This window comes from Pelobates fuscus, chromosome 4 (assembly GCF_036172605.1).
Source record: "Pelobates fuscus isolate aPelFus1 chromosome 4, aPelFus1.pri, whole genome shotgun sequence".
NCBI lineage: Eukaryota > Metazoa > Chordata > Amphibia > Anura > Pelobatidae > Pelobates > Pelobates fuscus.
This window is the reverse complement of record NC_086320.1, coordinates 73,891,102-73,913,325: the sequence shown is the minus strand read 5'-3', so window position 1 is coordinate 73,913,325 and position 22,224 is coordinate 73,891,102. Positions and strand designations below refer to the sequence as shown.

The following is a 22,224-nucleotide window of genomic DNA, read 5'->3' as shown; positions in this document are numbered from 1 at the left end:
CTAAGTTTATCCGGCGTCAGATACCATCGGTACATTAGCTTTCTGTGAGCTTCAATATGTGAGTAGCACGCGGTATACCCAGTCAGTGCATTGACTAGTGCTAGCCATTTGTGGGGAAGAAGAGTTGTCCCACTTTCTTTTTCCCATTGGGACATAAATGATAGGTTTGGGGACAGTGGGAAGTTCGATATTGCTTTGTAGCACCTGGAGAGCAATTTAGGCCTAAGGGGGTATTTCCAGCATATCATAAGGAGATCGCATTGCTGAGTAGATTCCCCAGCCTTGCCCTCTGTGGTCCTATCTACATGCTCCAATAGTGCACTTTTAATTTGGAGGTAAGGGAACACATATCTAGGAGCTAGGCTGTACTTCTGTTGGACTGTTTTTTAATAAAATAATACCAATACCAACCTGTACAAAACAGATAATCAAACTGTAAACTTTGAATGTTTTCCATTATTATTAATAGATAATATATATATACACGCAAAAAAGGCGCTAAGTGCTATAAGTAATAATATGACTATTTACAAATCAGTGAAACACTATGTATGACTAAAAAGCTGCACCTCAAAGTGAAAAATAGCTCAAAATCACTGAACATACAATAGAAAAACGAATAAGGTGCGCTGTACCTTTAAAAATATATAAATAATAAGTGCATAAATAATTTAAAGTGCAAGTGCAATGTGCAACACGTGAGGGTACCTTCAGTAAGGATAAAACACACTTACAAATAGCAGCTGGAACATATAGTACAGTATGTCCTCAGGGTAATATATGAAACAAACACAGAAAAAAATCATAGGGTAATATGCAATACCAGAGATAAAAGACTAGGAATTATAGGAGTAACACTCACAATGGTAGAGCAGTGAAAGTCTGCTCTAACTTGAATGGCATAAGTCCTCTTTTCTCAGGACTCAGAGACCTTTAGGATCCATACAGCAGCAGATTCAACCTTTTAAAATAGGTTTATTGATAGACGTATGTATAAAACAAAATTCAAAATGATATGCCTCTTACAGCCCGTATAGGAGATATCCCCAAAATAAAAAGCAGTCTCAGGAAACACAGTCCACACTTGCCGGTTTTCCTGCTCGATCGCCGCATACACAATACTTCCGGGTTTCGGAGAAATCACGTGGTAACGTCGTGCGTGATGACGCGTTTCGCCCAATCGGCTTCCTCAGATCACGTTAACAGAGGCTGTTATAAGAATGATATGGCAGCAGTATCCAGAACGTGATCTGAGGAAGCCGATTGGGCGAAACGCGTCATCACGCACGACGTTACCACGTGATTTCTCCGAAACCCGGAAGTATTGTGTATGCGGCGATCGAGCAGGAAAACCGGCAAGTGTGGACTGTGTTTCCTGAGACTGCTTTTTATTTTGGGGATATCTCCTATACGGGCTGTAAGAGGCATATCATTTTGAATTTTGTTTTATACATACGTCTATCAATAAACCTATTTTAAAAGGTTGAATCTGCTGCTGTATGGATCCTAAAGGTCTCTGAGTCCTGAGAAAAGAGGACTTATGCCATTCAAGTTAGAGCAGACTTTCACTGCTCTACCATTGTGAGTGTTACTCCTATAATTCCTAGTCTTTTATCTCTGGTATTGCATATTACCCTATGATTTTTTTCTGTGTTTGTTTCATATATTACCCTGAGGACATACTGTACTATATGTTCCAGCTGCTATTTGTAAGTGTGTTTTATCCTTACTGAAGGTACCCTCACGTGTTGCACATTGCACTTGCACTTTAAATTATTTATGCACTTATTATTTATATATTTTTAAAGGTACAGCGCACCTTATTCGTTTTTCCATTATTATTAATAATTAAGCATTCTGTCTATCTGTGTTTATTATTAGGATCATTGTTTTTTTTTTATTGCAGTTTTATTAGCACGCGCTTTAAATGCACTTCAACTTCAAACTATACAGTATATATATATAAAACTGCAGAGCCTGTCACTTTGTACTTAGACCTATTATTTGTTCCACTCTGATGCAATAATTTGAAGTGTTATGGAAAGTGAAAAGTTCAATTTTGGGAGTTTGCAAAAGGTGATATAGTACATCATGACCAGATATTCTGACACTAACTCTTAAAAAGAGAAGATAGTTTTCAGTTGCCATACAGACACCAGTGACTGTGCAGACTGACCAACTTATAATTAGGTTATCTGAAGGATCTGATCTTTGTAATAAGTGATCATTTGAAACTTGAAGTCGTGCCTTGGGGTTATACGTGGCCCAGATTTCTGAAAGCAACTTGATATAGTGCAAGTAATCTCTTTGCCCATCTTTCTCCCTCCCTCCAGAGAAGCAGCCTGCTTTGTATCTACTTTACTTTAATTTGATATGTGACATCTTGTTGTGTCTCTTGATGTCCCTGCCATTTGGCATCCAAGCAGTTTTAAAAGATTAAGTAATGAGTGATTGCTTTCTTATGCCACAAATAAATGCTACATAAAATGTAGTGTATAATATGAAAAGTATAAAGTAAACTGCTTTGTTAAAATGATCATGATGTAACATTCTCTATTTTTTCCTATCACAAGTGACAGAGCTGTGACAGATAATTGAAGGCATTGCCTTCCTCAATGCATAGGTAATAGGTATTGTCATGCTTTCAAAAATGAGTCTCTGAGTCATTGGACAAGATAACCAGTCCAAAAAGCAGTGTTTTCATAAAACACTGGTTTTGGTTAGTGCAAACTTTTTTAAGTCGTCCTTGTCCTTCCCCAGCCAAATTAAAAAAAAATAATGGGTAATCCAGCTCTGGTGTCAACCATAACTATTGTCTTTCAGGTAAGATTTAGCTCATTCATTTTTTTTTTGCTTGGATATCATGGAGGTAAACATTGCTGTGGAGCAGTTTTCTAGGTATGAGGGCACCAGATGATAGTGACACATACAGTTGCTCATTCCTCTAATACTTGAAGTGTGAATACATACAGGTTTGTTCATTAAAATGCCAGTTGTCAGAAAATTCAAAGTGAATTTAACATTTTAGCTAAATTGGAAAAAATTCTTCCAGTTCGATATTTTCAGTTCAACCATTTTGACAAAAAAATGTAAATTCACTTTTTTTCCCCCTGTCAATTCACATTTTAATGAATAACCATGTTGACCCCATCCTACAGAATACACACACACAGACTGCTAAACACACATATTCTGCTGAATACAAACATACAGACAGTTAAGTACACACAGACTGCTGATTACACACAGAGACTGTTGAATACATGCAGACTGCTGAATACACATACACAGATTGCTGATTACACACACAGATTGCTGAATACATGCAGACTGCTGAATACACACACACAGACTTCTGATTACACACACAGACTGCTGATCACACACAGACTGCTGATTGCATACACAGACTGCTGATTACACACACAGACTGCTGAATACATGCAGACTACTGAGTACACACACATATTGCTGAATACGCACACACACAGACTGCTAAATACACACAGACTGCTGAATACCAACACACAGACTACTGAACACATACACAGACTGCTAAATACACACAGACTGCTGAATACACACACAGACTGCTGAATACAAACATACAGACTGTTAAATACACGAAGACTGTTAAATAAACACAGACTGCTGAATATGTGCAGACTGCTGAATACAAACATACAGACTGTTAAATACACAAAGACTGTTAAATAAACACAGACTGTTGAATACGTGCAGACAGTTGAATAAACACACATACTGATGTGATGGGTTGAACCCCCTACTGCCCCGTGAAGGCAGATAGTAGCTCTGCATGGGCCGACAGGGCAGATTAAAGGATTGACCTCGGCCCATCGCTATCCCCTATCAGCCTCGGCATATGACCATTGTGGCTTACCATGCATTTGCCCAGTTTGCTCGATGGCAAGTGCGGGCTTAACTACCATTACATGCTCGTGGGGCCCCTGGGCAACTGCTCAGCATGCCCATGTGTAAAGACGTCTTTGATTATTATATTTCTCCAGCAGAATATTACAGCAACTGGAGCACATGCTTTTGGTTTCAGGGTGCAGTAGGTCCACCTTAGGGAGGTTCTCCTGCTCTTATTTATCACTTAAAGTGTTACTCCAATAATCTTTAAATCTTAATTTTTTTCCCTTTCCTTCTTTTTTCCTGTACTTATTACTTTGTCCTCCCCACCCTGTTTTTCTGGGGAAAAGGGATTTTATATTGCTAAAAATGTACTTTGATCCAGAGCCGGGCTAACTTCTCTCCCGATCTGCTCCACGCCTCATCGAACATCATCCAATAAGGCTCCGTGGTCCCGTCATGAGGGAGGGAGTGTGGGTATCCAGCGGCAGTGAGCAAGGTATTGTACAAGAGGATGGGAAGCAAAGAAGAAGGAAAACAAAGGATAATGAATGAAGGTGGGATTAGGAAGGGAGGGAGGCAGGATTAGAGTGGGATATAGTGGCATGAGAATGAGGGACAAAAGTGAAAGATCTCATTGAGGCACATCATTACACTGTGTGTTTGCGAACTGCATGCATCCAGTCCTAAAGTCTTCTACTAAGAGGCACGTTACCAGCATAGCGTAAAAGCCTGTAACGGATCGCCTGGCACCCCGACTTGGTACCTCCGTTAATGGATGCTCCTAGTGCTTCCTGAGGACTCCAAGCACTCTGGCAGACACCACAATCACCGAATCCGAGAAACCTTTAAATTCTCCCAAGCATATGAATGCTGTAGACCATTGAATAGGAACCATACGAATAGGCTTACACTCCTAGCAGTCAACTGGAACAGCATGCAATAAATCCTTCCCCCAATAATGAGACGACACATCACTTTGAGGGTAAAACAGGAACTCTGGACTGGCTCATCCAGCCTGGCTTTTATTTCCAACTCACACATACAGGCCACACCCAGGGGGAGGCATAAAAGAACCAATGACATAGATGGTACAACCCACATATCCCCTCCCCTCAGATAACCAGTTAACATAATTATACAGCCAGGAAAACTACAGTTTTTATACATGTGCTATAACTTTAAATCCATACATCCAATCTTCCTAAAAACTACATATTTAGAACCAGCACACTTTAAACATAAACCCTTCCAAAAATCAGACAAATCCCTCCAGTGGATCAAAAGTTAGCTGGAGGTCCCTTTATGACCGACCGCAAGCACATTTTCCTGCCCAAAACAGTTCCATAGATTTGGGCTGTGCGGCCGGTCAATTTCATGCCGAAAAACGACCATTTCGAACGGGACTTAGTCTCTGGAGCTGCAAGTTCAGTATGGAAGAAGGTAAGGGTCAGCGGTGTTCGGCAAAATGTGTAGCCGATTTCAGTTCCACAGAATCTTTAGCATACACCGCTGACCGCGTTCGACTGAACAAAGATGGCCGCCGCCACGTGCAACTAACCTGCAGTAACCTCACAGCCTGGGAGGTAAATTGCCTGCACACTTTAGCTTCTGGGTGGTCCGCCTGTGTGGTACTTGGTTCAGTAAGCCCTATTTACTGAACCAAGTGGGAGAGAGCCAGGGGCAAGTTATTTTACAGGTCTGGGGACATAGTCTTAAAGGGACATAGTTCACCAAAGTTACAAGATGTCCCCAGACGGTTCTTAAAGGGCCATACACAACCAATAAAAGTCCATACGTTTTCAGGGGCCATAGTCTTTAAGGGTATTGTTACCCAAAGTCTCAATATGTCCCCAGACAGTTCTTAAAGGGCCAGCAGCAGTACAATAAAATACCATTCACTGTGCTTAAAGGGCCAGCAGTCGCACAATAAAATACAATATGCCCCAAATAATCCAGGGGCCATAGTCAGCAGGTAGGAGGCGGGCAAACAGGCTTCTCCAGGGCCCAGTGGCGAGGTCGGTTTCGCCACAAAGCCAATTACACCAGTTATCAGCATGCAGTGAGTGTTGACAACAGACGTTATTTTTGCACAGAATTAACATTAGTGCCGGGTGTGCAACTAGACCCCAACACAAATTTGCAAATAACTCTTTATAAGCAGCACCATGTCAAGCTGAAATGCTGCACATACAGATTGCTTGTTCCATGACCACTTCTAAAAGCAGAAGTGGTCATGGAGGTTGGGGTAGCCTTATAATTGTTGGCAGTGCTGTCATTGCTCCCTCTCTGATTAACTGGAAGGTGAAAAATGGACCATATATTTTAACAGATTTATTACAAAGTTATGCTAGCTCAATGTATAGATGGCAGTTGTTTATCAAGTTGTGTGTACAGTGATGTCGCGAACATAACATTTTCGGTTCGCGAACGGCGAACTTCCGCAAATGTTCGCGAACAGGCGAACCCGGCAAACCGCCATAGACTTCAATGGACCGTCGAATTTTAAAACCCATAGGGACTCTTTCTGGCCACAACAGAGATGGAAAAGTTGTTTCAAGGGGACTAACAGCTGGACTGTGGCATGCCGGAGGGGGATCCATGGCAAAACTCCCATGGAAAATTACATAGTTGATGCAGAGTCTGGTTTTAATCCATAAAGGGCATAAATCACCTAACATTCCTAAATTGTTTGGAATAACCTGCTTTAAAACATCAGGTATGATGTTGTATCGATCAGGTAGTGTAAGGGTTACGCCCGCTTAAAAGTGACAGACCAAACTCCCCGTTTAACGCACCGCAAACAACCGCAATCAGTCCATTTGCACAACCGCAAACTCCCCATTTGCACAATGTTGGATACCAAGCTAGCCATGTCCCGTTCCTTGTCCTCACTGATGTCATTGAAGGTCTCTCTTCCTCCACCCAGGAAGCGGGAGATGGAAAAAGATGCTTGGTCGGTCCTCCTACTTCAAATTTGGGGCACTGCGCGTGCAATCTAATGTGCCACCAGATAGGAGTGGTGTGTTAAGTAGTACTATTCTTATCAGTTTAATCCCTGGTATGTCCCCTATAGGGGACGTGTATATAAGGCATCGATTTTAGGAAGCGGGAGATGGAAAAAGATGCTTGGTCGGTCCTCCTACTTCAAATTTGGGGCACTGCGCGTGCAATCTAATGTGCCACCAGATAGGAGTAGTGTGTTAAGTAGTACTATTCTTATCAGTTTAATCCCTGTTACATCCCCTATCAGGGGACGTGTATATAAGACATCGATTTTAGGAAGCGTGAGATGGAAAAAGATGCTTGGTCGGTCCTCCTACTTCAAATTTGGGGCACTGCGCGTGCAATCCAATGTGCCACCAGATAGGAGTGGTGTGTTAAGTAGTCCCCCTCATCAGGCCTTTTTTAGTCGAATGTATCGCCCACTGTCAGTCCCTTCGGGATCCATCCCTCATTCATCTTAATAAAGGTGAGGTAATCTAGACTTTTTTGACCTAGGCGACTTCTCTTCTCAGTGACAATACTTCCTGCTGCACTGAAGGTCCTTTCTGACAGGACACTTGAAGCGGGGCAGGCCAGAAGTTCTATCGCAAATTGGGATAGCTCAGGCCACAGGTCAAGCCTGCACACCCAGTAGTCAAGGGGTTCATCGCTCCTCAGAGTGTCGATATCTGCAGTTAAGGCGAGGTAGTCTGCTACCTGTCGGTCGAGTCGTTCTCTGAGGGTGGACCCCGAAGGGCTGTGGCGATGCGTAGGACTTAAAAAGCTCTGCATGTCCTCCATCAACAACACGTCTGTAAAGCGTCCTGTCCTTGCCGGCGTGGTAGTGGGAGGAGGAGGATTACTTTCACCTCTTCCCCTGTTAGATTCCCGTTGTGCTGTGACATCACCCTTATACGCTGTGTAAAGCATACTTTTTAATTGATTTTGGAACTGCTGCATCCTTTCCGACTTGTCGTAATTCGGTAACATTTCAGGCACTTTCTGCTTATACCGGGGGTCTAGTAGCATGGACACCCAGTACAGGTCGTTCTCCTTCAGCCTTTTTATACGAGGGTCCCTCAACAGGCACGACAGCATGAAAGACCCCATTTGCACAAGGTTTGATGCCGAGCTACTCATGTCCTGTTCCTCGTTCTCAGTGATCTCTCTGTAGGTATGTTCTTCCCCCCAGCCACGTACAACACCACGGGTACCAGATAGGTGACAACGAGCACCCTGGGTTGCCTGTTGTGGTTGGTCTTCCTCCTCCTCCTCAAAGCCACATTCCTCCTCTGACTCCTCTTCCTCACAATCCTCTTCCAGCGATGCTGATAAGGCTGTTTCTGGTGGTGATGGTGACCACAACTCTTCCTCTTCACGCTCATCTACGGCCTGATCCAGCACTCTTCGCAGGGCACGCTCAATAAGAAAACAAATGGTATGATGTCGCTGATGGTGCCCTCGGTGCGACTGACTAGGTTTGTCACCTCCTCAAAAGGACGCATGAGCCTACAGGCATTGCGCATGAGCGTCCAGTAACGTGGCAAAAAAATTCCCAGCTCCGCAGAGGCTGTCCTAGCAAACCGGTCATACAAATACTCGTTAACAGCTTTTTCTTGTTGGAGGAGGCGGTCGAACATTAGGAGTGTTGAATTCCAACATGTCGGGCTGTCGCAAATCAAGCGCCTCACTGGCATGTTGTTTAGCCGCTGGATATCGGAAAAGTGCGCCATGGCCATGTAGGAACGCCTGAAATGGCCACATACCTTCCTGGCCTGCTTAAGGACGTACTGTAAGCCTGGGTACTTATGCACAAAGCGTTGTACGATCAGATTACACACATGTGCCATGCACGGCACATGTGTCAACTTGCCCAAATGCAATGCTGCCAACAAATGTCTTCCGTTGTCACAAACCACTTTGCCGATCTCCAGTTGGTGCGGAGTCAGCCACTGATCCACCTGTGCATTCAGGGCGGACAGGAGTGCTGGTCCGGTGTGACTCTCTGCTTTTAGGCAAGTCATCCCCAAGACGGCGTGACACTGCCGTATCCGGGATTTGGAACAGTACCTGGGGAGCTGGGGGGTTGCCGTTGATGTGGAGCAAGACGCAGCAGCAGAAGAGGACTCAGCCGAGGTTATGGAAGAGGATGGAGTAGGAGGAGTAGAGGAGGTGGCAGCAGTCCTGCCTGCAAGTCGTGGCGGTGTCACCAACTCCTCTGCAGAGCCACGCATTCCATGCTTGGCAGCCGTCAGCAGGTTTACCCAATGCGCAGTGTAGGTGATATACCTGCCCTGACCATGCTTTGCAGACCAGGTATCAGTGGTCAGATGGACCCTTGCCCCAACACTGTGTGCCAGACATGCCATTACTTCCTTTTGCACAATCGAGTACAGGTTGGGGATTGCCTTTTGTGCAAAGAAATTTCGGCCGGGTACCTTCCACTGCGGTGTCCCAATAGCTACAAATTTTTTGAACGCCTCAGACTCCACCAGCTTGTATGGTAAAAGCTGGCGGGCTACGAGTTCAGTCAAGCCAGCTGTCAGACGCTGGGCAAGGGGGTGACTCTGTGACATTGGCTTCTTACGCTCAAACATGTCCTTGACAGACACCTGACTCTGGGCAGATGAGCAGGAACTGCTCAAGGCGAGAGACGGAGGGGCCGATGGTTGAGAGGGGGCAAGGAGGACAGCAGTGGTTAACGTGGCTGAAGATTCTGGACCAGGAGGAGGATGGCGGCTTTGAGTTTGTGTGCTGCTTGTACTCATGTGTTGATCCCATAAGCGTTTGTGATGTGCGATCATGTGCCTTCGCAAAGCAGTTGTACCTAGGTGGGTGTTGGACTTCTTCTTTCTTTTGGCATAGGTTGCAAATGGCATCGCTGTTGTCAGAGGCGGAAACACAAAAAAAATGCCTCACTGCTGAGCTCTGCAATGACGGCATTCTGGTGGTAGCAACAGCATGCGTTGATTGGCGTGCTGTCTGGCTGACCCCGGGTGCTGATGCATGCTGTCTGACTGTGCCACTAGCTACTTGCGACGAGCTCCCCCTGCTTCCAACTCATCTCCTCCTCTCTGTCTCCCCATCTTTCCCCCTGTTCTTCTTCTCTTCTAGCGGGCACCCACGTGACATCCACGGACGCATCGTCATCATCAACCGCTTCACTTGTATCTGACAACTCAGCAAAGGAAGCAGCAGCGGGTACAACATCATCATCATCACACCGTACGTGTGTAATGCTGCCTGACTGAGACATATCCCTGTTATCTACATACTCTGGCAATAATGGTTGCGCATCACTCATTTCTTCAAACGGATGTGTAAATAACTCCTCTGACAGATCAAGCGGCTGTGGTGCTAGTGTTGGTGGTGGCGGCAGGCGGGCGAGTGGTAACTTGAGAGGTGCCCGAAGCTAAGCTGGAGGAGGATGGTGCGTCAAGGTTCCGAGCGGAAGCTGTAGAAGATTGGGTGTCCTGTGTTAGCCAGTCAACTATGTCCTCAGAACATTTCAAGTTCAAGGTACGTGGCCTCTGAACACTGGGCATTATTCTAGGGCCAAAGGGAATCACAGCACTACGGCCACGACGGCCCCTGCGGGGTGGCCTGCCTCTGCCTGTCATTTTTTTTTCGATTAGTGGTACTATGCGTGCAAGCTACTGTGACAACAGATATGAGTGGCACTGGTGTGACACTGTGCCCTGGCAGGCCCTGAAACGCACACTCATAAAGGAAACTGACTGCTATTATATTACAGTCCAAAAAGTTTAGTTTTTTTTAAATGCAAGCTATTGGGACACCAGATATGAGTGAGTGGTGTCACTGGGCAGGCCCTGAAACGCACACTCGTGAAGGAAACTGACTGCTATTATATTACAGTCCAAAAGGTTATTTTTTTGTTAAATGCAAGCTATTGTGACACCAGATATGAGTGGTGGCACTGGGCAAGTGGGCACAGTATACGCTGCGAGCCTGACACACACGCTGGCAGACAACTAACTGCTATTCAATCTATTACAGTCAAAATTGTATTTTTTTTTTTTAAATGCACACTACTGTTACACCAGATATGAGTTGCACTGGTGTGACACTGTGCCCTGGCAGGCCCTGAAACGTACACACATGAAGGAAACTGACTGCTATTATATTACAGTCCAAAAAGTTTTTTTTTTTTTTAAATGCAAGCTATTGTGACACCAGTGAGTGAGTGGTGGCACTGGGCAGGCCCTGAAACGCACACTAGTGAAGGAAACTGACTGCTATTATATTACAGTCCAAAAAGTTTTGTTTTTGTTAAATGCAAGCTATTGGGACACCAGTGAGTGAGTGGTGGCACTGGGCAAGTGGGCACAGTATACGCTGTGAGCCTGACACACACGCTGGCAGACAACTAACTGCTATTCAATCTATTACAGTCAATTTTTTTTTTTTTTTTTTTTAAATGTACACTACTGTTACACCAGATATGAGCTGCACTGTTGTGACACTGTGCCCTGGCAGGCCCTGAAACGCACACTAGTGAAGGAAACTGACTGCTATTATATTACAGTCCAAAAAGTTTTTTGTTTTTATAAATGCAAGCTATTGTGACACCAGTGAGTGAGTGGTGGCACTGGGCAGGCCCTGAAACGCACACTAGTGAAGGAAACTGACTGCTATTATATTACAGTCCAAAAAGTTTTTTGTTTTTTTAAATGCAAGCTATTGTGACACCAGTGAGTGAGTGGTGGCACTGGGCAGGCCCTGAAACGCACACTAGTGAAGGAAACTGACTGCTATTATATTACAGTCCCAAAAGTTTTTTTTTGTTAAATGCAAGCTATTGTGACACCAGATATGAGTGGTGGCACTAAGCAGGTGGGCACAGTATACGCTGCGAGCCTGACACACACGCTGGCAGACAACTAACTGCTATTCAATCTATTACAGTCAAAATTGTATTTTTTTTTTTTAAATGTACACTACTGTTACACCAGATATGAGTTGCACTGGTGTGACACTGTGCCCTGGCAGACCCTGAAACGCACACTAGTGAAGGAAACTGACTGCTATTATACTACATTAAAAAAAGTTTGTTTTTGTTTAACCCCTTAAGGACCAAACTTCTGGAATAAAATGGAATAATGACGTGTCACACACGTCATGTGTCCTTAAGGGGTTAAATGCAAGCTATTGTGACACCAGTGAGTGAGTGGTGGCACTGGGCAAGTGGGCACAGTATATGCTGTGAGCCTGACACACAGGCTGGCTGGCAGGCAGGCAGGCAACTGCAATTACATTACATAGAAAAAAAAAAGCAGACTGATGTTCTAGCCCTAAAAATGGCTTTTTGGGGGTGCTGTCCTTACAGCAGAGATCAGATGAGTCCTTCAGGACTGTAGTGGACACTGAATACACTAGCCTAGTTATCAATTTCCCTATCAAATCAGCAGCAGCTACACTGTCCCTACTCTCACTAAGAATGCAGCTTCACAATGAATGTAAAATGGATGCTGTCCAGGAGGTGGGAGGGTCTGGGAGGGAGGGTTTTCTGCTGAATGGCTGGAATGTGTCTGCTGACTGTGAGGTACAGGCCAGGGTCAAAGTTTACTCAATGATGACGAATAGGGGGCGGACCGAACAGCGCATGTGTTCGCCATCCGTGGTGAATGCGAACAAGCGATGTTCGCCAGGAACTATTCGCCAGCGAACAGTTCGGGACATCACTATGTACCGTTACAGGTTCACTAATAACCCTTATATCTGTGTGTGTTTGCGTGTTTCCAGTACTTAAAGACTATTGTAGCTCTAAAGTAAAAAAGTGAAAATTAATTCTCAGTCTCAGTTTCCTCTGTCAACAACTAATCTGTTGATTTTAGAGGAACACAACACATGTGCTGTCAGTCGGATTTATTATTTATCATAAAAGTACGCACTAATAATAAAAAAAGTCTGTTTTTAAACTTTACTCATGAATACTTTGCATATAGGAAACCTAATCAGATCTTGGAACGGTGATTGCAGTCATTGACAACAGGTGTAGATATATAAACTAAAAGTTAAGGATCACTGTGTAATTTGGTAGAATTAATCCTACTTGCACCCCCACCCATATATTATGCCACATGCCTGATTATATCTATTTATAATGTAAGTGTTCACTTAAGAGGAGGAATATGATGCTTTAAAATTTAAGATAAAATATATTTGCAATGCTTTATATAACTCACTGACAATCATTTTATTAAACTCTAAAGAATGAAAGGCTGGGTTTGACATGGTGGGAATCGAGCCTGGATCCCTCATATTAAACAGGTACTATAAATAGTTGAATAACCAAGTAAACTATTAATATATTATTTGCCCATATGGGGCATTTTGTGTGCAATAGTAATAATATATAGAATAATAATTTTGCACCCTAAGCAAGACTAGCTGCTTGCGCCCCCCTCCCCCTCCACCCCCCCCCCCCCCCCAATCTAAAAAAAAAATGCCATCTTTGTGTATCTCTTTTTTCTCCCAAACCCTCTTGGTTTCTCTTTCTCTCTCAACTCCTTTATGTGTCTCTTTTTCCCATTCCTCAGCTCTTTTTTTTCCCCAGCACATTAGAGGTTCTCTAACTCCCCCTCAGCCACTCTATGTGACTCTTTCTCCAGCCCCTTTTTGTGTCTCATTCTCTTCCCAGCCCCTCTGTGTTGCTCTTTCTCTTCCCAGCCCCTCTGTGTGTCTGTTTGTTGCCCCAGCCCTTCTGTGTGTATGTTTGTTCCTTCATAAAAGATAAACCAGGGGGGAGGGGGGGAGAGACAGAAACAAAAAAGATTCATAGTGTAGTAAATCCATGTAAGGCAATTTAAGAGGTATATGTGCAATTGGCTTCTCACCTTAAAAAGAGTCCAAGCCTGGCTCTAGTTATGATGGCAATTTAGCTACAACCCTTCTTTAACCCTTTAACCTGCAGAAGCCGAACAGGATCTATAGTACTCTTGTATATAGATGATTAATGTATTTATCTTAATAATCAAAATGATTAAAACAAAAAGATCAAATAAAATAATATACAAACATCTATATAAAATAAAGTTTCCATGGTGTCCTTAATTTCACTGTATGTGACAGCTTTCTCAATTAGTGATCTCATGGCTGTGCTTCATGCTTTAAAAATCCCTGTCAGCTTTCCAATTGGCCGAACAGTCTGTGAATTAGCCAATCGCGGGTCTGAGTGTGGGAGACAGCTGAGGCTCATTCGTCATTGCGTCCATTTTCCTGACGTCACACGCATTGTTCAGTTTCTTCACAGTGTCTTTTCCGGAAACTCCATGTCGTTGACATCACTTCCTATGTTGTTCGGCAACCATATTGGAGCAGGAGAAAGTCATGGCATAGGTCCTGGCTCTAAGCAGTTAGTCTGTCAAAACCAACAAATGCCCATCTTGCATTTAAATCCCACATAGTTAGATTTATATAATGCACTATATTTGTCTATTTTTTTTTGTAGTCTAGATTTGCTGGACTTAACACTTAGGGGGGAGACTACATTAAGCGCTCCATGTGTGGAATCAACAGAGGTGTTTGTTAACACTTCAGTTTTTACCTTTTCTTCAATCTATTATTTTGTAAGTCTGGAGAGTTCTTACATATGTGTAGTAGCTGCTTAAACATTATTGTATTTATCATATTGCACTAGAAGCGCCTTTACAACCATAGGCGTGCGCAGCCTATTGCATTAGGGTGTGCACCCTAAAGCACAAACACATGCTGTGTGTATATGTATGTATGTATATATACACACACACATACATACACACACTGCTGTGGGTGCTGTGTTTGTGTGTGTGTGTAAGGGTGCTGTTAGTGTGATGTGTGTGTGTGTGGGTGCTGGTAGTGTGCTATGTGGGTGAGGGTGTTTGTGTATGTGTGTTTGTGAGGGTGCTGTTAGTGTGCTGTATGTGAGGGTACTGTTTGTGTGTGAGGGTGCTGTTTGTGTGCTGTGTGTGAGGGTGCTGGTAGTGTGATGTGTATGTGTGAGGGTGTTTGTAGTGTGATGTGTATGTGTGAGGGTGTTTGTGTGTGTGTGTGTGTGTGTGTGTGTGTGTGCTTGTTAGGGTCCTGTTAGTGTGCTGAGTGAGGGTGCTGTTTTTGTGATGTATGTGTGTGAGGGTGCTGTTTGTGTGTGTTTGTGAAGGTGCTGTTAGTGTGCTGTATGTGAGGGTGCTGGTAGTGTTCTGTGTGAGGGTGTTTGTGTGTGTCTTTGTTAGGGTCCTGTTAGTGTGCTGTGTGAGGGTGCTGTTTGTGTGATGTGTGTGTGTGAGGGTGCTGCTTGTGGGTGTCGTATGTCTGTGAGGGTGCTGTTAGTGTGCTGTGTGTGAGGGTGCTGTTGTGTGCTGTGTGTGTGTTTGTGAGGGTGCTGTTAGTGTGCTGTGTGTGAGGGTGCTGTGTGTTTGTAAGGGTGCTGTGTGTGTGTTCCTTTACAACCATAGGCGTGCGCAGCCTATTGCATTAGGGTGTGCACACAAAAGCACAAACACACGCTGTGTGTATATGTATGTATGTGTGTGTGTGTGTATATATATATGTATATATATATACATATACACACACACACATACATACACACACTGCTGTGTGTGCTGTGTGAGGGGGCTGTGTTTGTGTGTGTGTGTGTAAGGGTGCTGTGTGTGAGGGTGCTGTTAGTGTGATGTGTGTGTGTGTGGGTGCTGGTAGTGTGCTATGTGGGTGAGGGTGTTTGTGTATGTGTGAGGGTGCTGTTTGTGTGTTGTGTGTGAGGGTGTTTGTAGTGTGCTGTGTATGTGTGAGGGTGTTTGTGTGTGTGTGTTTGTTAGGGTCCTGTTAGTGTGCTGTGTGAGGGTGCTGTGTGTGAGGGTGCTGTGTGTGAGGGTGTTGTTTTTGTGATGTATGTGTGTGAGGGTGCTGTTTGTGTGTGTGTTTGTGAGGGTGCTGTTAGTGTGTTGTATGTGAGGGTGCTGTTTGTGAGGGTGCTGGTAGTGTGCTGTGTATGTGTGAGGGTGTTTGTGTGTGTGTGTGTTTATTACGGTCCTGTTAGTGTGCTGTGTGAGGGTTCAGTGTGTGAGGGTGCTGCTTGTGGGTGTCGGATGTCTGTGAGGGTGCTGTTAGTGTGCTGTGTGTGAGGGTGCTGTTGTGTGTGTTTGTGAGGGTGCTGTTAGTGTGCTGTGTGTGAGGGTGCTGTGTGTTTGTAAGGGTGCTGTGTGTGTGTGTGTGTGTGTGAGGGTGCTGTTAGTGTACTGTGTGTGCAAAGGTTGCTGTGTGTGTGTGAGTGCTGTGTGTGTGGGTGTTGTTTGTGTGCTGTATGTGTGAGGGTGCTGTTTGTTTGCTGTGTGTGTGAGGGTGCTGTATGTGTGTGTGTATGCTGTATGTTTGGAGGGATTGTGGGGGTGGAGGTGGGGGCAGATTAGTAAATATCCCCCCTTCCTTCTTACCTTATGTAGGGAGGGGGATCCTTGCTGCCATGTGCCATCCCTGGTAGTCCAGTGGAGAGTGAACTCTAGCCTGCAGGGCTAAAGTTCACTCTCGCGAGATCTGAGCGTTGCCGTGGCTAGAGCTCCCCGGGTCCTATCCTGACACCCTCCGTGCTGCTTCGGGCTGGTGAGGTTGATCTTTGATCTCCCTCACCGGCCCATGGAAGCTTAGAACAGAGCCGGCACTCAGATAGCGCCGGCTCTGCATGAGCTGACAGGGGAGATCCTGAGATCTCCCCTGCCGGTCTCAATCCATACACTCAAAGTATCTTCAAATGTATTTATTGGGACAAATGAGACTCTGCAACGCTTTGACACATGAAAGAGTCTTTGTCTAGTTTAAAAAAAGTTTAAAAATGAATACTATATTTTGGTGTAAAAATGTATTGAATATATATATAAACTAAATAATTAAATTCTATGATTATATTATGTAAAAGAATGAAACAAGTGTTTAAGAAAATTCATCCAGATTGTGGACTTTATGATATCAAGCCTTTTGTCACCTAACTTGCAGTCTGCTTTAAATGTAGAGTTCAATAATATACCCGTATATATCGTTTTTAGTTTTTTTTTTATGTAGATTTACCTATCTTGTCTCTTACATTGGTACATTTGTGTGTTCCCCTAGGCACTGCTATGAGGATACCTGGTAGCAATGACTGATGTGGAATCTACATATGCAGATTTCATAGCCTCTGGGAGAACAGGACGAAGGAATGCCCTCCATGATATACTCGTCTCGTCTGCAAGTGGAAATCCATCGGAGTTGGCTCTAAAGTTATCTGAACTTGACATAAACAAATCTGGTAAGAGCCTGTTTATGTTAAAGGGACACTATATTCCCCAAAACAATGTTAGCTTAATTAAGCATTTATTTTTGCTGTATAGATCATGCCCTTGCAGTCTCACTTCTTAATTTTCTGCCATTTAGGAGTTAAGCCACTTTGTTTATGCAGCCCCAGTCACACATTCCCACATGTGACTTGCACAGCCTTTCTAGACACTTCCTGTAAAGAGTCATCTAATGTTTACACTTCCTTTATTGCAAATTATGTTGAATTTGGAATTTGCAGGAGCCTCCTGTATGTAAGTAAAGTTCAATTTACAGAGCAGGAGATAAAAAAAATACTTTTAAAGTAAGTTACATCTGATTGAAAGTGAAAACTATTTTTCATGCTGGCTGTGCCAGTCACACCCAGGGGAGGTGTGGCTGGAGCTGCATAAACAGAAACAAAGGTGATTTAACTCGCAAATGACAAAGAATTGAGCAGTGAGACAGCAGGGGCATGATCTATACACTGTAACTGTTTCATGAAGCTAAAGTTGTTTTGGTGATTATAGTGTCCCTTTAATATAAATTTTAAACCACACAAAAATATTATTAAAATAAAATGTATCAGCAACACTTACATGAACATTATCAATAAAATGGCAGATCATGTTTTCTTATCCCATACTGCATAGTGGGTGGCATCACACTACATGTTGCAACCTGCAATTCATGATGTGACTGTACTGTGCAATATAAGGTCCTAATCTTTGGGCAGCAAAGTATATATATATATATATATATATATATATACAGCGATATTCTTGGCACTCACCCCTCAATGAATATAATGTTGCAATCTGCCTGGGTGCAACCTTAGCGTCAATATATAGAAAAAATGGAACAAAGGTGCACTCACAGGTCTTCATCCAAGTGGTATTTTTATTCTTAGTTGTAGTTTACAAGTGTAGAAATAAATCAACGTTTCGACCCCATCTCGGGTCTTTTTCAAGATGGTCTTGAAAAAGACCCGAGATGGGGTCGAAACGTTGATTTATTTCTACACTTGTAAACTACAACTAAGAATAAAAATACCACTTGGATGAAGACCTGTGAGTGCACCTTTGTTCCATTTTTTCTATATATATATATATATATTCCAGCCTGCTGTCAATCATTTAGACCCGCTGTCGTTATTGACATGCAGGGAGAAAGACCGGGGAGACAGAGGTAGTCTAGGAAATGTATCAAGATATTGTGTTCTAAAAAAAAGATAAAAAGATGTAAAAGTGGTGGTGTCAATAAGAAATAATCCTAGCGATCACCCCCCTACCCCCATACTTCTCCCCTCCCCCCCCCCCCCCAACAATTCCTTTTTTTTCTCTCTCTTCCTCCTCTCTCTCTCTCTTCCCTTTTCACTCCTTCTCCCCTATCCACTTTCTTTCTCCACCCCCCCTCCTGCCTTTTCCTCCCTCCCGCTCTCCCGGGACTACTGGTGATACACCCTTCACTCCCACTCCTCCCAGGGCAGTCGAACACAGAGCCAGACGGTGACAGACACCAGCAACACAGCAATCCCGTCCTCGCACGACCAAAGCCCGACCTAATGCCCACCTGGCCTTACCACCTACAACCCACTACTCAGGCTAGAAACTAAAGGCAGTAAGACATGACGCACACTTTCATACGACCCTCTTGTACTTGGCACGCAAGAAATTGACTACCCCTCCTACCAGTGGCACTCTCTTGCTCGAGGCGCTAGGCAGGTACATACAGGCTTGGATACAATAGTGTAACCCAAGTGAACGTTATGTGTTTTACCGATGACTCTACCCTTGTTTAGTATGAATGGCTGTAACCAAACTGCTCATCGTATATGTTCTCTTCATTACTTGTAACCACTGTTCTAAAACCTTTCAATAAAACTGAGATTGTAAAAAAAAAAAGAAATAATCCTAGAGATTGCCAACAGATCACAAAATTACCAAAAAAAACAAAAAAACTAAACATGTAGCCTCAGAAAATCCTACACTATTAGATAAGTGTTTTTGTAAAAGATTTAAAAAAAGTTAAATTGTCAACTACATATTTTTCCATCATTGTAAACTGAGCAAATCAGTCAGATATTTAATACATATATCATTGCCAACATGTTCAACTAATAGAATGTTATACAAGCAATCTGCATACTCCCCCTGCTGGTTATTTGTGACCTTGCACATTACTTGGATAACATACCATACAAATGCAACAACCCTGTTTTTGTAGACTTTTTTTTTTAACGTTTTGATTAGTAATCCACCCCCTTTAAAATAATAATAATAATAATAATAATAATAATTAAATTCGCAATAAAACCTAACTTTCTGAAAGTGTTCAGACAGTATCCTTACTGCCTCCTGTGATCCCGACTTGTCTATTCAAATGCTTCTTATTGTTTAGTGAAAGGTTGATTTCAAGTACAGCATTAAATAAAATTTTGCGAACGTCAAAATGCATGCAATAAAGCTTTTATCAAGCCAGAGAGCTAGAGGCTAAAATCCTGCTCTGTACCTAAATACTGGTTATGCTGTCAAAGTAGAGCAGGACTGTCAGAGGGATGTGGTGATGTAGGGAGTGGCAATTGTTAAAGTGTTACTCCAACACCATAACCACTTCAGCTTTTTAAAGTGATCATGGTGGTAGGAGTCTGGATGTGCAGCTTGAAACACTGCACATTCAGGGATATTAGCAATAATGTGAGGGCTAGTCGCACTCCAAGCACATATGACAAGCCATCTTAGACCTCCAGGCTGCCTAATATCAATTCTGTGCATAATTTATGTTTGTCATCAGCACTCACTGCACGCTGCCAACAGACATAACAGCTTCTCCTTTCCATGCAGAGCCTGCAGGAAGAAACTCTTGTTGGCCCTCCCTCCTCTCCCCCATACTGATTGTACACCTCTCTGTCTCCTCTGCTATAGTTATTTTTCCAATCTTCTTTCCCTCCTCCTCTTTCCCCTCTCTCACTCCCTTGTGGGCTCAGTGTGCGCGCATGTGCTCTGAGCCTGTTAAATCCTCCAATTAAAGGCTTCTAACAGAGAAGAGGGAAAATTAAACAATGCCCATATTTCTTCTCCTCATTTTCAATGTGTGCTCTGTCTGTTCCTAGACTGTACTCGACTGTGATGCAATTTGCTAAATCTTTACTATAAACTTAAAGGAAAATGGAGCATCAGCTGAAAAAAGGGTTATAAGTTATAGGTGATTTTTAATGTTTTACTCAATATTGTGATTTTTAGAGAAGTAACAGAATATGTAGATCCCTAAGTATAACATTGTAGCTAATTTATCCAAAGATAATAATTCTGAGATCTCACTATTTATTTATTTTTTAATACAATAAACCTTTTTTTTTTTCTCGATAACCAAAAAGTTTTTCAAATAGACGTGTAAACTCCTGTGTGGGGGGTAACCCCTTATAATGGAATATATTACATTTACTTTTTATTTTCTCGTTTCTTTTATAGAGGGTGAAGAAAATGATCAAACAAAAGCTGATGATAAAACTGCAGAAGATCAGACCCAGGCACCAAAGCAGGAAAGCTAATACCCCTGCACATTAAACCTTATTTAACATTTCCTAAAGGTTCTAAATTTCATAGCAATATCATATATTGTAGCAGTGAAATGAAGGAGTGCACCGTGGATACAAAAAATATGAACATATCAAAGAATTTAAATCAACGAAGGGACACTTGTGATGGATTTTTTCTTAATTTTCCTATAAGCAATGGCTGAAATGTTTAGAAAAATCATTTTGATCACGTGAAAATTTAACAAAATGCCATTTGAAAAGCCACGGATACTTTTATAATGAGTGCAGTTATGTTTTAAATTTCTGTGTTTGTTTTCCTTTTTTTTTTTTTTTTTTTTTTTAACACTAGAGAGGTTCAAATAAGTTATGCTGCAAGGCTTCCATGGTACATTTCTTAAAAATTTTTTTTAAAAAATCCTGGATCGAAGCTTACATGACGTTTAAACAAGAGGAAACATGGTTAAAGACCATTTCTGTTTTTGTTTACAAAAGGTTAATATTTTACACTGCCCTTGGTCAAAAACATATACAACTGCACCGTTAACACTTAATGAAAGGGCTGTTCTTACATGGTTTTGTTCTTTTTTGCATTCATTTGATAAATGTAATCACTTTACACAAACCAACATTTTGTGCCAATAGAATTAACGTCAGACTGTTTCGCAGGTTTTTAGTTAGTGGGCAGCTAGTACCTTATGAGATATTCTGTGCTTAATTAGCAACAAATTAACTCACTGTGTTGTGTGATATCTGTCTGGTTTGAACAATCTCACTGTGGCTTAGATGTTACAAGTATCGTACAAAAAGTTTTTTTTTTTCTCAAGTTTCTATAGGTTATAATCTTTAAACATTTTTTTTAATTAGAATTTGTTTTTCACAATTCCCAGAATTCACGTGACATAATTTTATAATTCATTATAATAGAGAATAATGCACTACTGACATTGTTAAGAATTACTGAGTACTATTAATGCACTGAGGAACTGGGTGCCAGTATTTGCACACGTAGAGTCCTTCCAAAATTAGTATCAATTTCTAACACTGTATTTGTTATATTTGTAATAGTGCACTTTTTAATGTTTGTAAATTTTACTAAATTAATAGTGTTGTTGTTTATCAGTTCTAATAACTAATAAAAGTTAACCAAGTGGCTTATGGTTATTGATTGTGAGTTCCCACCTCTCACAGCCAAAATCTTATAAAAACACATTTTTCTTTTCAACTGATTTTTCTTTTCTTTTTTTCTTAACTGTTTTAAGTTATGGATCTATTCACTAAATCAACTGGTACCATTAGGCACGAATAACCAAGTTTAAAACAATGTGACTAAGACTTTTTCTATCTCAACTATTTTAGTCTAATATGAGTAAGTTAGTTCTCATCATAACTTGACACGGATAGACACTCAGTGCTAGACAAAGTAGCACACTGCTGCATACATACTTGTCAATTTCAGAATAGGACAATACCAGTTTTCACAATTCCCAGAATTCACGTGACATCATTTTAATATTCATTATAATAGAAAATAATGCACTACTGAC

General features: G+C 42.3%; 1 protein-coding gene across 2 annotated transcripts in view; it reads left to right on the top strand.

Annotated features, from left to right (window-relative positions):
* Positions 1–21,831, top strand: part of PKIA (cAMP-dependent protein kinase inhibitor alpha) — a 61,003-nt gene extending 39,172 nt beyond the window's left edge. For both annotated transcript variants that reach the window (XM_063450368.1, XM_063450369.1), the window contains exons 2-3: positions 16,960–17,137; positions 20,613–21,831. In XM_063450368.1, the coding sequence (XP_063306438.1) occupies positions 16,987–17,137; positions 20,613–20,692 (231 nt within the window). In that variant the 5' untranslated portion in view covers positions 16,960–16,986 and the 3' untranslated portion in view covers positions 20,693–21,831. The remainder of the gene's footprint in view (positions 1–16,959; positions 17,138–20,612) is intronic.
* Positions 21,832–22,224: the final 393 nt, after the last annotated feature.